The sequence below is a fragment of the Protomyctophum parallelum genome (genome assembly GCF_964188405.1).
Source record: "Protomyctophum parallelum genome assembly, chromosome: 2".
Classification (NCBI taxonomy): Eukaryota; Metazoa; Chordata; class Actinopteri; order Myctophiformes; family Myctophidae; genus Protomyctophum; species Protomyctophum parallelum.
In genome coordinates this window covers 14,498,310-14,515,242 of record NC_139699.1, presented here as the reverse complement: position 1 = coordinate 14,515,242, position 16,933 = coordinate 14,498,310, and the positions used below count along the sequence as shown (strand labels likewise).

General features: G+C 48.2%; 1 protein-coding gene across 1 annotated transcript; it reads right to left on the bottom strand.

Annotated features, from left to right (window-relative positions):
- Positions 1-368: 368 nt before the first annotated feature.
- On the bottom strand, positions 369-16,680 carry LOC310854529 (solute carrier organic anion transporter family member 3A1-like; the record flags this gene model as incomplete). The annotated part of the gene is made up of 14 exons (XM_083759209.1): positions 369-499; positions 1,767-2,105; positions 2,240-2,304; positions 3,231-3,439; positions 4,658-4,793; positions 5,715-5,913; positions 6,461-6,625; positions 8,043-8,285; positions 11,829-11,927; positions 12,831-12,982; positions 13,255-13,508; positions 14,883-14,960; positions 15,864-16,052; positions 16,675-16,680. The coding sequence occupies 14 exons, from the start codon at positions 16,678-16,680 to the stop codon at positions 369-371; spliced, it is 2,265 nt and encodes a 754-aa protein (XP_083615335.1).
- Positions 16,681-16,933: the final 253 nt, after the last annotated feature.

Genomic DNA, 16,933 nt, shown 5'->3' with positions numbered 1-16,933 from the left:
TGGCCGGAATTAGATGATGTCATGATGATAAGAGCGGCCCTCACTTCACACGGGTGTGATTTTCTTTTTTTAAATATTACGTCGCTCAGAGCCTCTGCCCCCCCATAGGCTAGCGGATTGGAGGTTTGGTTCTAGTGTCCCTTCACTTCCCGCACAGGAGACGTGGGTTCGAATCCCTACGACCCCCACCGTTCTGGGCCCCGCACGTTGACCTGGCCAATCACTGCCACAGGCTTTAAGCTCCGCCCAACTGGCTTAAATAGACTCCTCCTCCCATGTTGTGATGTCATCAGTGATGTCATCTAAAATAAACGCCTCCTCCTCTGTAAGACTGACTCCACGTTGTGATGTCATCAGCGATGTCATCTCTATAAGGCTGACTCTGCGTTGTGGGCCGTGATGTCATCAGGCTCCGCCCACTGCCTTAAAGGGCCGTCCTCCTCCACGTTGTAGACAAACTTCATTCTGCCGTCGATACCCGACACGTTTGTTAGCAGATCTGAGAGAGAGAGAGAGAGAGAGCGAGAGCGAGAGCGAGAGAGAGAGAGAGAGAGAGAGAGAAACATTTTTAGTCATTGTTTTAGTCGATGAAATCAACACTGAGCACAACCAGCCAAAGCACGGAAAGTACTCTTACCTGCCCAACAGAAAGTACTCTTACCTGCCCAACAGAAAGTACTCTTACCTGCCCAACAGAAAGTACTCTTACCTGCCCATGTAGAAGGTTTTAAATATATAAGGGATTAAAAGTAGCCTACACTTATGTCTGACCATGTCATAACAGAAGGGGAAAAGAGGAAAAACATGTCCGTCGGCGTCAAATCAAACTAATCATCAAACTATAATTCACTCAATGACTGAATGAATGAATCTCTGAATGAATGTCTGAAACACTGTCGTAGCTCCTCACTGGTTGCACCAATCGCTCCGACTTTTCACACAGGCATTGACCATAATATTACGGAGGCCGTAACAAAGCCCATTTTTCAATTCTCAACAAATTAGTAATGAGGATTTCCTGTATTAGCAGGGAGCTGTCAGTGGGCTGTGTAAGAGGCTCCTTTGAGGAGGTCTTATAGTTTAGAGGATCTGTGTCTTGCCTTATAGCGTTGGGGGGGGAGGGAGTTATGGTTGATTAGTAACTTGAGCCCAGTATCTTAGCTAGGTACCTCCTTTTTATTACACTTACTCGCTTATAGGATACTTACTGCATGTAGTATAACTGTACTATAACTAGTAGTACTGTAGTATAACTTATATGTGCCCAAGCTAGAACAGAATTACCCAAATCCAGTAAGATACGAAGCTTAGTTAGCTACACTACACACAAAAAAGAGTTAAAGGACCACTTCACCACTTTTCAACCTATCTTCATATACAGTAATAATGTCCTCACTAATAATCATGAAAAAATGGCACAATATTTTTCTACTCTGTCTGTGTCTCATAGAAGGGCTGTGGGAAGTCTTCCAGTGACATCATTGATGGGGAATACAAGCTAATAAAAACTGCAGGCTTTCTAGTCCTAAAAAGTTGCAATGCGAAAATGGAAGCCATCGTTCTCACGATGATGAAAATCTAAACATTTTTGTAAAAGAATATTGTTTAAAAAATAATCTGCCTAATGACGATGTCACTGGAAGACGGTTTCTAAACTGCCCACAGCCCTCCTATATGAGACACAGACTGAGTATTAGTGAGGACCTATTATATGAAGATACGTTGAAAAGTGGTGAAGTGGTCCTTTAATATTATAAAATACGAACCCTGTTCCGTGGTGGCCTGTGCCATGCCGGGATGATGGCGCGCTCCCAGTCCCAGCGACGTGACGTTGGGACTCCCGAACACGTCGGTGGGCGTCAGGTAGCCCTCGCTGCTCAGGACGTACTTGTGGTAGTTCCGTCGCAGGCAGTGCCACGTGGTGGCGTACAGCACGAAGGCCGACGCCTTCAGGACGATGGCGATGCTCACGTACAGGTGGCGGTACGCCACGTTGTCGTACAGCACGCACGCCCCCTTTCCCCCCTTCCCCCCACACGGCGAGCTCCAGAAGAGGCAGGTGGAGTCGATGCCCATCCCGAAGATCAGAGGCGGGGGGATGAACCCTAGGAGGGAGAAGGTCACAGTGTGTCGCTGCGTGTGTGTGTGTGTGTGTGTGTGTGTGTGTGTGTGTGTGTGTGTGTGTGTGTGTGTGCGTGCGTGTGTGTGTGTGTGTGCGTGCGTGTGCGTGCGTGCTTACCTATCAGTCTTAGCAGAAGGAACAACAGACCCAAGGCGTATGACTTCAGTTCTGGACTCACTGTTCTGGAAGAACAAACAACATTATCATTACTAGCCCATTCTGACCTGAGATCAGATTCTAAAAATGTCTTCTACATCCTGACAGTTTTCCATTCTGACCTGAGATCAGATTCTAAAAATATCTTCTACATCCTGACAGTTTTCCATTCTGACCTGAGATCAGATTCTAAAAATATCTTCTACATCCTGACAGTTTTCCATTCTGACCTGAGATCAGATTTAAAAAATGTCTTCTATGTCAGTCGCTCTTCGATTTTTCAAAAATAGCAGACCTACAAGTTCGTAGGAGCGCCACTCGGTGGCACGCTATGAGCTTGTAGATCTGCTATTTTTCAATAGCTAAAGCATAACATGGTGCTAACACCAAAACGGGTTCCCGATCAAAATGGGCTAGGGATGGCTGGGTGGTATGACCTTATATGGGTGGTATTACCTTATAAGGATAATAAGGGACGGAGTCTGGGCCATGGTATGACCTTATATGGGTGGTATTACCTTATAAGGATAATAACAGACGGAGTCTGGGCCATGGTATGACCTTATATGGGTGGTATTACCTTATAAGGATAATAACAGACGTAGTCTGGGCCATGGTATGACCTTATATGGGTGGTATTACCTTATAAGGATAATAACAGACGTAGTCTGGGCCATGGTATGACCTTATATGGGTGGTATTACCTTATAAGGATAATAACAGACGGAGTCTGGGCCATGGTATGACCTTATATGGGTGGTATTACCTTATAAGGATAATAACAGACGGAGTCTGGGCCATGGTATGACCTTATATGGGTGGTATTACCTTATAAGGATAATAACAGACAGGGTCTGGGCCATGGTATGACCTTATATGGGTGGTATTACCTTATAAGGATAATAACAGACGGAGTCTGGGCCATGGTATGACCTTATATGGGTGGTATTACCTTATAAGGATAATAACAGACGGAGTCTGGGCCATGGCTCCTATCATGCTACACACACAGATCACACACAGGAAGATGATGAAGTTGCGTCGACATCCTGGCGTGGGGCACTTCCCTGGGAGAGCCACGCCCATTGCCCCGCCCACTGACGCACCCCCTTCCCCCCCACTGCTGCTGCCGGCGGGGATACACGCACAGCCAGTCATGTTCTACACGGAGAGACAGACAGGAGAGAGACAGACAGGAGAGAGAGACAGACAGGACAGAGAGACAGACAGGAGAGAGACAGACAGGAGAGAGAGACAGACAGGAGAGAGACAGACAGGACAGAGAGACAGACAGGACAGAGAGACAGACAGAACAGAGAGACAGACAGGAGAGAGACGTACAGGAGAGAGACAGACAGGACAGGACAGATAGACAGACAGGAGAGAGAGACAGACAGGACAGAGAGACAGCCAGGAGAGAGACGACAGGAGAGAGACAGACAGGAGAGACAGACAGGACAGAGAGACAGACAGGAGAGAGAGACAGACAGGACAGATAGACAGACAGGAGAGAGAGACAGACAGGACAGAGACAGCCAGGAGAGAGACGACAGGAGAGAGACAGACAGGAGAGACAGACAGGACAGAGAGACAGACAGGAGAGAGACAGACAGGACAGAGAGAAAGACAGGACAGAGACAGACAGGAGAGAGACAGACAGGAGAGAGACGGACAGGAGAGAGACGACAGGAGAGAGACAGACAGGAGAGAGACATACAGGAGAGAGACAGACAGGACAGGACAGAGAGAAAGACAGGACAGAGACAGACAGGAGAGAGACGACAGGAGAGAGACGACAGGAGAGAGACAGACAGGACAGGACAGAGACAGACAGGACAGAGACAGACAGGAGAGAGACGACAGGAGAGAGACGGACAGGAGAGAGACAGACAGGACAGGACAGAGAGAAAGACAGGACAGAGACAGACAGGAGAGAGACGACAGGAGAGAGACGACAGGAGAGAGACAGACAGGACAGGACAGAGAGAAAGACAGGACAGAGACAGACAGGAGAGAGACGACAGGAGAGAGACGGACAGGAGAGAGACGACAGGAGAGAGACAGACAGGAGAGAGACATACAGGAGAGAGACAGACAGGACAGAGAGACAGACAGGAGAGAGAGACAGGACAGAGAGACAGACAGGAGAGAGAAAGACAGGAGAGAGAGACAGGACAGAGACAGACAGGAGAGAGACAGACAGGAGAGAGAGACAGGACAGAGACAGACAGGAGAGAGACAGACAGGAGAGAGAGACAGGACAGAGACAGACAGGACAGAGAGACAGACCATGTTACAAACTTATAGAAAAACAGTAACTCATAGAACCATGGTTATAACAGTAACCTAGCGCGTGCGTGTGTGCGTTCGTGCACTCACAGGTTGCATACACCCAGCGAAGCAGGCAGACAGGTAAGTGACTCCATTGGATCCACACACGGGGCTGAAATAATTGGTGTAACAGTTGCAGTTACTGATGCAGGCCACCTCGGGGCGCTGCCACGAATACAACGTTCTGTAGAAGAAGAAGAAGAGAACACCCTTTACGTCTGTGTATGGCAGTCACAAATAATATTCAACCAATGAAAAGTATTAATTAAAAAAGCTACTCTGATTCGGAACATGACGTATACTTCTACTGTGAAGAGAGGAGAGTCCACACACAGGTTTGCTCCAAGGTGTTTGCTTTTTATTCAATACACCATAAATAAGACACAACGTTTCGGCCGTGAACGGCCTTCATCAGGTAACTGGATGTGCGCTAGCCACCTACCTTTGTATACTTCTACTGCCTCTGAGACCTTAGTGTCAAGCCCTGCATTACATGAGATTATATCTTCTCTGGAGTCCTGCCTCAAAGCAGACCAGAGGTAGAAAACTGTCGTTCCCTGATGTCATCGTCGCTATAGGGACACATGCATCAGTAAAGCAGGAACTGGGGATGGCAATGAAGGACCGGGAAGTCTGGCGTGGCGTTGTGAAATCCATGATCTTGACCCTCGGTCGCAAAATGATGATGATGATGATGTATCATAGGCGGACCATGAGATACCGGCCCCTGGGCCACCGACATGCAAAGGACCACGTCACCGTTATTAACTTTGCACTTTTTTTAGCCCTGAGCTAGAGCCTCCGCGTGAAGCTCAAGATCAGGCCCCCCCCCTAGCTCAGGGGCCCCAGGGCCTGGGCCCAACAGGCCCGTTGGGTAATCCTCCCCTGTGTGGGGCTATCTGCGTGCCTGTCACTGTGTTTGCTTCAGGGGGGTCCCATGCGGAACAACATATTTTCAGATGGGGGTCCGCGGCCAAATACAGATAATTCTGTGGGTCCTTGACATGAAAAGGTTTGAGCACCACTATAGATTTCTCTGCCAGGATTCGGAAGACGTTTGTAGAGCCTGGTCTCAGGTCTTAATTGGTTAAACAGCGATGCTTACTCGTTGCCGTAGGCGACGGTAACCCCGGCGACCGGACCGTTGTCACATCCCAGGAACAGGAAGCTGACGTAGCAGGTGGTGCTGACGAGGTTGACCAGCATCGCCATGCCGACGGCGCCGAGCGCCGACAAGTTCAGCTTCTTCACCAGCAGACCTCCCAGGAAGATGCCCAGACACGCACAGGGGATGGCCGTAAGACCTGGTTATGAAATATTAATATTATTATTACTTATACGCAAGCAGAGCGCACAAGTTGTAATCGGCTGCGTATCAGGGATTGGCTGATGACATATCTAAGGTACGTTTGGTGATCGGCTGGGTATGTATGTATGTATGTATGTATTGGATTAAAATGGGTGTGGTTTAAAAAAGGCAAAAGCATGCTCTATTGCACTGGCCTAGAAATGGGTCCTTAAAAACGGCTTAAACATTCTGAGATTATTGTTCGGTTTATTGGCCACCAGATGGCATACATTGTAAAATCCAAGTTTGGGCGAGAAGCAAAACCACGTCTTTTTTATTTAGGAGACCATTTGTAGGCTTTGTGTACCATTTCACCTCACGTGGCTCCAATGAAGTTCGCCCATCTTTATAAATACATAATCTTTGGTATAGCACTGAATGCAACTGAAGTTGGTTATAAAGACACAGAGGATTTGACGGTGAGATGTTGGACCCACGCCTATACCTAGCAGCTTATTGGCAGAGGAAGGAAGCTTATACGTTGAGTTGTTGGACCCGCCTACCTAGCAACTGATTGGCCGAGGAGGTTGTCAGGTTGAACTGCTGCTCCAGGTACTTCCCCAGGAAGGCAGCGAAGCCGGCGACCACGGCGATCTCCATGCAGGCCGCGAGCGTCACGCACGTGAACACTGGGTTGGAGAGCAGGTGTCTGGTCACCTTGGGAATGACTGCACGCACGCACACACACACACGCACGCACACACACACACATTTTACATTTGTAACCAAGATGTATAATAAATATGAACACAAGCATCCATAAGATGTTGGTACTTAAGCACCCTACAGTAGCTGGTAAGGAATGTCTCTTCCAGACTGTGGTCAAATGTACATACTTCCAAAATGGTCACTTCTCTAGTGTCCTCATCAACAGTGGTGGTGAAATCCTATGTATTGAATAGAGAATCATTTTGAATAGAGAATCATTTTGAATAGAGAATAATTTTGAATAGAGAATCGTTTTGAATAGAGAATAATTTTGAATAGAGAATCGTTTTGAATAGAGAATCATTTTGAATAGAGAATCGTTTTGAATAGAGAATCATTTTGAATAGAGAATCATTTTGAATCTGGACAAAAAAAATGCATTTGAATAAAAAAAAAAAAAAAAGTTTTTGGATTGAATCCAGGGGCAGACAGATATTTTGAGAAGCCACATGGAAATCGGGATTTCCTGAAAGTTCATATAATGGCCTGTTGTGGCGCTGTCATTGGACCCAGAAAAACCCATAGCCCCATAGAAGTCCATGTATTTGGGCCCAACTTCACCTAGACTGTATTACCTTAATAAACATGGTCATAAATACTTTCTGCTTCCAGTCACTAGTTTAAAGTCTCATTTCTAATTATGGTCCCAGTTATTAAAAAAATGACCATAAAGTCACGCATGTTCTGAAGGGCGTGGCTACCGTTACAGTCTATGAACGGGATCCCCCTCCCACTCGAGTCAAAATAAAAACCAACGAAGAAGAAGGGGGGAAGTCCCGCCTCGTTGTCTGGGCCAGCCAATGGGCCAGCTGGGCCCAAACGGATCTAGAAAGATGGCGACTTACAATTCAAGGACTGACAGGCTTCATTTTACGTTCATGTTAGACCCGGGGAACGCTTTGTCCATATCTTTTACAGTCTATGGTTGAATCGAAACGTGACCCCAAGAATCTGAATTGAATCGAATCGTGGAACACGATTCAAAGCCCTAGTCCGCGGCCATAAAGTAAATGTCGATTTTGAGGGTCCTTGACATGACAACGTTTGGGAACCACTGATATAGAGACCTCTCAGATGCTGACAGACGGATATAGAGACCTCTCAGATGCTGACAGACGGATATAGAGAGCTCTCAGATGCTGACAGACGGATATAGAGACCTCTCAGATGCTGACAGACGGATATAGAGACCTCTCAGATGCTGACAGACGGATATAGAGACCTCTCAGATGCTGACAGACGGATATAGAGACCTCTCAGATGCTGACAGACGGATATAGAGAGCTCTCAGATGCTGACAGACGGATATAGAGACCTCTCAGATGCTGACAGACGGATATAGAGACCTCTCAGATGCTGACAGACGGATATAGAGACCTCTCAGATGCTGACAGACGGTCAGACCAGCGTCGGTGGTGTTGAACACGTCCGTGGGCTTCATGGACGGAGGCAGCATGGCCTGTTCGCTCTCTGCGGCGCTGTCCGAGTCCTGGTCCTCCAGCGCCTGCGGGAAGCCGAACATGAAGAGAGCAGAGAAGAAGAGCAGCACGCCGCACAGCAGGAAGCCCCCCCACCACGCCCCGATCCACCGCGGGTCGTCTGGGGTGATGTCCAACTTACCTGGAACAATATATAAATACATTATTATTATTATTAATGAATGAATTAATAATTCATAAGAAAGAAACATTTCATCATATTTTAATTACATCACTACTGAATGACGCCATCACAGCCATGTCAATTTCTTTAAAAGTGAAATAAAAGTCAAATAATCAGAACGTTATTTATTTATTGACAGACAGACAGAAAGACAGACAGACAGACAGACAGACAGACAGGCAGACAGACAGACAGACAGACAGACAGACAGACAGACAGACAGGCAGACATGTGGTCCAACACCCGACTAAAGGACGTCAACGAGGTCAGGGACGCGTCGCCCTCGTCGTCTCGTTTCTCGGCTCTGGGGGGCGGGTCCGTCGCCCGGAACAGGAACCAGCCTCTGGACTGCAAGGTGTGTAAGGTCGTGTCCGACGTCCCCTGGAGGCTGGGCAGGGCGTGGCACGCCCTGCTCGCCCTGCTCAGCGGCCCAGCGGGCGGCAGCGGCCATAGAGTCTCAGGCGGCGAGGCCGAGACGCGGAGAAGCCTGGCCCGGCGGCGGTTAGCGCCCCTGGTGGCGGCGGTGCTCGCCTGCGCCCTGCTCCTGGCCGGTGGCGTGTGGTGGCGGGGCGAGGGCGCGGGGCTGGGGGTCCCGGGGGGGTTAGGCGTGGACATGTCCCGCGGCTGGAGGAGCATGCTGGGAGACTCGGAGCGCCTCCTGTGGCTGGAGAAGAGCATGTCTCAGCTGAAGGAGCTCCTGATGGCCGGGCGCCACCGCGAGCACAGCCACGACGTCTCCCACGGCGCGCTGGCGGCCGACGTGCTCCGGCTGAAGGAGGCCATGGAGGGCGTCCAGCGCGACGTCCGCGGGCTGCTGGGATTGGACGACGACGACGCCCGCGGAGGAGGCGGCGGCGGAGAGAGCGCCACGGAGCGGATCCGCAAGGAGCTCCAGTCCTTGTTGCTCCGCCCCCACGGGGACCAGCTGGCCACGACGACGGGCTCCTCCTCCTCGCCAGGACTCCTCCCCTTCCCCGACGGCGACTCTTCGCCGCTCTCCCATTGGCTGCAGCAGCGCTACGTGAGCCGCGACGAGCTCAAGGCGGAGCTGGGCGCTCTGAAGCTCGGCGGTGGCGAGCGGAGGGAGGAGGGGGGGCGGTCCGGCGGCTCGGCGGGCTCCTCCTCCTCGTCGTCTCCGCCGGTGACCGAGGAGCAGGTGGAGCTGATGGTGAAGCGCGCCCTGCGGCTGTTCTCCGAGGACCGCGTGGGCATGGCCGACTACGCTCTGGAGTCGGCTGGCGGCACCGTGCTGCGCACGCACAGCTCCGTGTGGAGCCTGTTCTGCGTGCCACCCAGCGCGGACTGCTCCTCCTCCTCGTCATCGTCCTCCAATCAGAACGGGCGCTTCGTCACCAAGCCGCCCCGCGTGGTCTTGCAGCCCGACAACCAGCCGGGCAACTGCTGGGGCTTCGCGGGCTCCCAGGGCAAGCTGGTGATCCGGCTGTCCATGCGCGTCCGGCCCACCTTCTTCACGCTGGAGCACGTGGCCCGGTCCCTGGCGCCGGCCGGCAGCATCCGCAGCGCGCCGCGGGACTTCAGCGTCTACGGGCTGGACGACGACGACGACGCGGTGGCGACGGCGGCCGAGGAGAGCGGCGGCGGGACGGGAGGAACGCTGCTGGGCTCGTACACCTACGACCAGGATGGGGACGCTCTGCAGACCTTCAGCGAGGACCAGGACAACCACAGGTTCTTCAGCCTCATCGAGGTCAACGTGCTGTCCAACTGGGGACACCCGGACTACACCTGCATGTACCGCTTCAGGGTGCACGGCATACCCGTCCTCTAGGACCACACCTGTCCTCTCTAGGACTACACCTGTCCTCTCTAGGACTACACCTGTCCTCTAACGGACCCAACACTGACAGATTATACAAGCTTGTATGTAATACATGTACATTAAATTAACTTTGGGTACATGTGTGTTCTGGTTTTGGTCAAACAAGTCATGCTTAAATCACAACACGACAACTAAACTATAACAAATCTCCTGGGAGTTGATTTTAATGTAATTATGATTTAATTTGTTGCGCCACATATTCCAGGTCCATCATAGGGCATTAGCTATACTGTGGTCAGTTTCGCCGGCTGTTGAAGACCATAGTCTCTATAGTATGCTGTAGAGCAGTGCTTTTTACGATTTTGTCCACGGTTCCATGCTAATTGTGTAGACTTCTTGTAAATTAAGTAATGCAGATTTTTAACAATAATTAAACTCTTGCGAGTGTAGAGTTGAACCAAACCAAATGGACCCATAAGGGTCCAGATGGTTTTATGTTACACTCTCAAAGAGTTAAAGATCAATATGGGTCCATTTGGATACCAACTCTCCATCATTTAGCTGGGTACCACCTGGAAGACCCCTCAAGGACCACAGGTGGTTGAAAACCACTGCTGTAGAGAATTTGATATATTGTAGATCTTTGTTTTTTCATGTCAGCCTTCTCTGTTTTGTTCTAGGCTCAACAAAACCACCACCTTCAAAAACCCACCTGTTTAGATTAGCCTTCCCAAGCCGAACTGTTTTTAACTTGTTACATGTACTATTTTTGAGGGCTCCTATGAACAGCTTTTGTCCCCACACATGAACAGAGAAATTAGGTCAAACATCTGCTATATATGACGTAAATTAAACATCAAAACATTAAACGCCTTTGACATTGAAGGGAAAATGTGTGTCATATGTAAACGAGCAAATCAGCTAACACTGACAAAAGGCATTCTGATTGGCCAGTATGAGATGATCCATGATAGATGTACGATGATAACAGCGCCCCTCACTTTTATTGTTTTAATTCTTATTTTACTTGTTTCTCCTAATAACGTTGTTGTGTTCCATCCCCTGGTCCTCACACATGTAGAGCTTATTCCAGTACTATGAAAAGCGCTATAAGCCACAGATAGCCTATATAATTATTACCAGTACTCCTTCCAGCCGCTCCCTGGATTTCCCAAACCTCTCACCTTCCTTGCGACCACGTTTCATGCTCCCGACTGTCTTCCCCCAGACGTAAACTTTATTTGAATACATTTCGGTTTCACTCCTATTCCTGTGTCTTTCTTTTCCTTTGGGCTCCGCCTCCCAGCAAGCACATTTGGCTACGCAGCAGCGGTCTAGCCTAACATTATTGATGTATAACATTGTTTGATTTGTTTTAGATTTTAGAATATTCCAAATGACGTCTGTTACCCCTGGAGAGGCTTAGATATGAAATGCAGGATACAGGGCAGAGGTTTTCTCGGAGGTATGGTGGTCGCTCTTTTTGGGACTATAGGGAGTAACAGACTTTATGTTTCATTTAGTATGATGAATTAAGTGACATGACATCCCAGCTCATGCAGTAGAGGCTAGGGGTCCCCCTTTTTGAAGCCTTTACCACTTGAATATCGTTTGTATTTTTTTATTTTGTCTAATATCATTTGTGTACTGTATGTACATTGTTTTGAATTTCACCACATATTTACTACCTGCAAAGGTACAGGTCTAGTAGGATAACTCACTGGTGTCGATGAAGACGGCGTCAACGTAGACTTTGGTACAAAGAGAACCCAGGATGAATCCACAGGCTGGGCCGAACACCAGCGTAGAGAATAATATACCTGAGAGAGAGAGAGAGAGAGACATTCAGTTTACATTAGAGAGAGATAGAGAGAGAGACATTCACTTTACATTAGAGAGAGAGAGAGAGAGAGACATTCACTTTACATCAGAGAGAGAGAGAGAGAGAGAGAGAGAGAGAGACATTCTGGGTGTTTTAGGGAAGGGAGAAGAGTCTAGGATGTGTGGAGCGTTGTCCAGGGTGTTTTAGGGAAGGGAGAAGAGTCTGGGACGTGTGGAGCGTTGTCCAGGGTGTTTTAGAGAAGGGAGAAGAGTCTGGGACGTGTGGAGCGTTGTCCAGGGTGTTTTAGGGAAGGGAGAAGAGTCTGGGACGTGTGGAGCGTTGTCCAGGGTGTTTTAGAGAAGGGAGAAGAGTCTGGGACTTGTGGAGCGTTGTCCAGGATGTTTTAGAGAAGGGAGAAGAGTCTAGGACGTGTGGAGCGTTGTCCAGGATGTTTTAGAGAAGGGAGAAGAGTCTAGGATGTGTGGAGCATGGTCCAGGGTGTTTTAGAGAAGGGAGAAGAGTCTAGGATGTGTGGAGCGTTGTCCAGGGTGTTTTAGAGAAGGGAGAAGAGCCTGGGACGTGTGGAGCGTTGTCCAGGGTGTTTTAGAGAAGGGAGAAGAGTCTAGGACGTGTGGAGCGTTGTCCAGTGTGTTTTAGAGAAGGGAGAAGAGTCTAGGACGTGTGGAGTGTTGTCCAGGGTGTTTTAGAGAAGGGAGAAGAGTCTAGCTGGGTACCCCCTGGAACTCCCTCAAGGACCCCTGGGGGTCCCCGGACCCCACTTTGGGAACCACTGGCGCTAAACGTCAATGTTTCTTTTGTTTTGGCTCCGCCTCCGGGCAGCAAGTGGGAGCCAATGGCAGCGGAGCAGGTCTGTAAATGTATACCATATAAGGATACATACCAATGTATAAGGAAGAGTCTTTTCGCCGTACATGGTCATCGATATAAGACACGCCCAGCGGTTGAACGGGCGTGGCTCCGATCCCCAGCAGCACCTGAGCACCAATCAGCAGCAAGTACATCATGTCTGTGTTGGCCTTGTCTCCACACTTCCTGTGGTTACAAATTACATTATAAATATAATAGTACATCATGTAGTACATCAATAGTACATGAATAGTGGACCCCTTATAGTATAAGGGGTCCTTGTTTAAGCAGCGGTCCTTTTATAAGGGGTAATACGTCACATTTGCCATGTGTTGTGAGCTTGTAGATCTGATATTCAATACTGGAACATTAATGCTATTCATAATAGTGACATTGATTAGCAGTAATATGATCCAGTCCAGGTTGAATTAATTACAGCGATGGAATGGTTTTTATACCTGCTGCCCTGCTGTTTGCGCTCCGGCCTGTAGGTGGTGTTGTAGCACAGGTCGCGCCCGGCTCCCGGACCGGCATTCGGGTCTTGGCTCCAGCCGTCCAGGCTCTCGTACTCGTACTGGTGCGACAGGAACTCTGGCAGCGCCGAGAGCAATGCGCCCAGCGCCATGACGATGCCGCCGCAGCCAATCAGACGCGGCCGGTGGGCGCGCGCTCCGAAGTAGCTGACGAATAGGATGAGGGCGAGGTTCCCCACCTAAATAATACAATAACACGTATAACTATATGTAAGGGATAATATCTGGCTATAGGTGGTCGTTGTCGGGAGATAATTCACCGACAGGGAGTGGTTAACATAAATGAATACATTGACCAAAAACACAACAAAAAAAAGTATTCCATAAGTGTCGCGCTGGCTGCGTCTGCCCAGCTGCAGGGCTGCAGCACTATCGGAAAACAAGGAAGTGAGTTGATCAAATAGAATCCATTGTTGGGTCCTGCTTCGTCTATTTCTCGCTCAAATGTTTTAAAAAAACATTTTTGAGAGCAATGTTTAGCTGTAAATGACATTGTGTGTCACTAGTGTGTGTGTGTTTACATGGCTGTCATGTTGGAAACAGCAGTAAATAAAGCGGGCGCAGCCACGCAGCTGGTGCTCAGAGGGTTTGATTAGGCAGAGGTCTGTTATAGAGCGGGGCGGTCATTATGATGAGATAACTCACCGCTGAATTAAGCGATTGACCAATCAGAATCAAGGATTCAACCAAGCCATGTAATACAAATAAACAATACCCTGAGGGCGTGCAGTGCACGCACTCAACCTGGGTGACAGCAGACTGCTGGGTGAGCACTGGCGCTTTGGCATGGGGGGGTCAGATCAACATATGGAATGTCAGAACAGGTCAGCTCCATATATGGAGATCTAAGGGTGGCACCGGGAGCAGTGTCTTGATTGTACGGGCTTTGATGAGGCTGTCTCACCGGCACAAAAACATACAGTAATACTGGTCTCTAAAAACTACCTCCCCCTGGCCACAGGGCAATTACTCCTGTCAAAATATGACCCCCCAGTCAAAAAACACTTTAAAAATGCTTTCTAAGGTGTGATAAATGGACCCTTATGCGTCTGTAACTCAGAGAGTGTACAAATGGAACCAAATGGACCTGGTTCCATTTGTATGCTCTCAGAGTTAAATTAGCATTGATTTTACAATATTAATTGGGGTCCCATAGATATAAATGCAGGTCCTTGAAATTAAACGGGTCTGCGACGCTCTATAGCACTGATCTATGCAAAATATATCAAAAACCTAAAAAATTGAGTTAGGTTGGTTTCTCCCGACAACAACAAAACCATAAAAAATCACACCTGTGTGAAGTGAGGGTTGCTCTTATCAACTTACAACATCAATTACAACATAATGTTTGTTTAAGCAACGGGTGCTAATGTTTGTTTAAGTCCTCAAAACAAAGATTTAGATTTCTCTTTATTGTCTTTGGCGTTATCTTAAACAAACATCGTTGAAAAACAAACATTAAAGCCATATATATAGGAGGGCTATAGTGCCACCTCAAAAAATAAATGAAATGAAATGTACGTAAATCAATTTGAGGGCGAGAGGTTGGTCACCTCGAAGCTGCTGGCGATGAGGCCGGCGTCGGCGCTCTGGAGAGAGAAACGTCTTTCTAACGTCGTCAACACGCTCACCTGGAACACACCATAAATATATAACTATAAAATAATACAATAACATAATATAACTATAAAGAAATACATTCATACTTATACTTATATACATAGTTATTTTCTTTAGGGCTCTTCCCTTCAGCCAATCATCTGCCTCCATCTCAGCCTGTCCTCTGTCTCCTCAGCGAATCATCTGCTTCCATCTCACCCTGTCCTCTGCCTCCTCAGTGAATCACCTGCCTCCATCTCACCCTGTCCTCTGTCTCCTCAGCCAATCATCTGTCTCCATCTCACCCTGTCCTCTGCCTCCTCAGCCAATCATCTACCTCCATCTCACCCTGTCCTCTGCCTCCTCAGCCAATCATCTGCTTCCATCTCACCCTGTCCTCTGTCTCCTCAGCCAATCATCTGCCTCCATATCACCCTGTCCTCTGTCTCCTCAGCCAACCATCTGCCTCCATTCTCACCCTGTCCTCTGTCTCTAAACCATACAACATAGCTGTCTGTCTGTCTGCCTGCCTGCGTGCCTGCCTGCCTGTCTGTCAATAGTGACAAAGGCCTGAACCGGAAGTTTACGGAATGCATTGGAGTCTATGGACTTTACAGTGACAAACGAGTTACATGAACCACGTGACCGACCGGACTGTTTTCTGCCCCCTCAATGTCCTAACTCTATGGCTCTGCCTCTGATAGATCTATAGTCACCAGATAGGCTCCCACAGTGCCCTGGGCCAGCATCAAATCATAGATCTATAGTTACCAGATAGGCTCCCACAGTGCCCTGGGCCAGCATCATATCATAGATCTATAGTTACCAGATAGGCTCCCACAGTGCCCTGGGCCAGCATCATATCATAGATCTATAGTCACCGATAGGCTCCCACAGTGCCCTGGGCCAGCATCATATCATAGATATATAGTTACCAGATAGGCTCCCACGGTGCCCTGGGCCAGCATCAAGGCACATTCGCTCAGCAGGAATATTTTGATGTTTTTGAAGCAGGAGACGCTCTTCATCTTCTGACCTTCCTCCTCATCATCGTTACGCTCCGACACGTCGTCCACCACGTGCACACTGCCGTGCACACTGCCGTGCACGCTGCCGCCATCCACCTGACGCACGCACGCGCACACACACACACACACACACGCACACGTGTTTGACATCAACACTTAAAAGGACGATTTTGTGAATGCAACTCTATATGATCCACGTGTCACAATTGTGATCTTATAGATCTGCAGTTTGTCAGTGCATGACACCAGCACGCACACGCACGCACACGTCACACACACACACACACACACATGCACACACACACACACACACACACGCACACACTTCAGCATTTTAGTCAACTATACTTTAAATACAAATATCAGATTGCCATCTGCTACTTGAAGATAGCAGATCTACAAGCTCAAAGTGGCAATTTTGAGAGCTTAAGGCCTATATCTGCTAAATTCAGCCATACTGTAGGGCTTGTAGATCTGCTTTGTTCAGACTGTAGGGCTTGTAGATCTGCTGAAAGACGTAACTATGTACTTCTAGGCTACATCAAATCTCTTTGACCGAATAACAGATAGCGTAGCGGTGATTTGTGAGCTTGTAGATCTGCAATGTTTTGGCTATATGGTTCTTAATTCTCTCCCCCTACCTAGAACATGTATGCTAGGTTTAATGTTTCACATTAGATCAATATAGAACATGGACGCTAGCTTCGATGTTTCTCACCTGCATAGCAGCAGCTTGTAGATCTGTCCTTTAGAAGAGTCTGTTGACCCGCATGGCGGCTGTTAATTATGATATACACATATAATAATATTATTATCGTCTAGCCTGCAGGTCCCAGCATTATAAACTGTTAATTATCATATAAACATAATAATGATAATAATAATAATAATAATAATGATGATAATAATAATAATAATAATAATAATAATAATAATAATAGTATTAACGTCTATCCCGTAGGTCCAGCATTATAAAC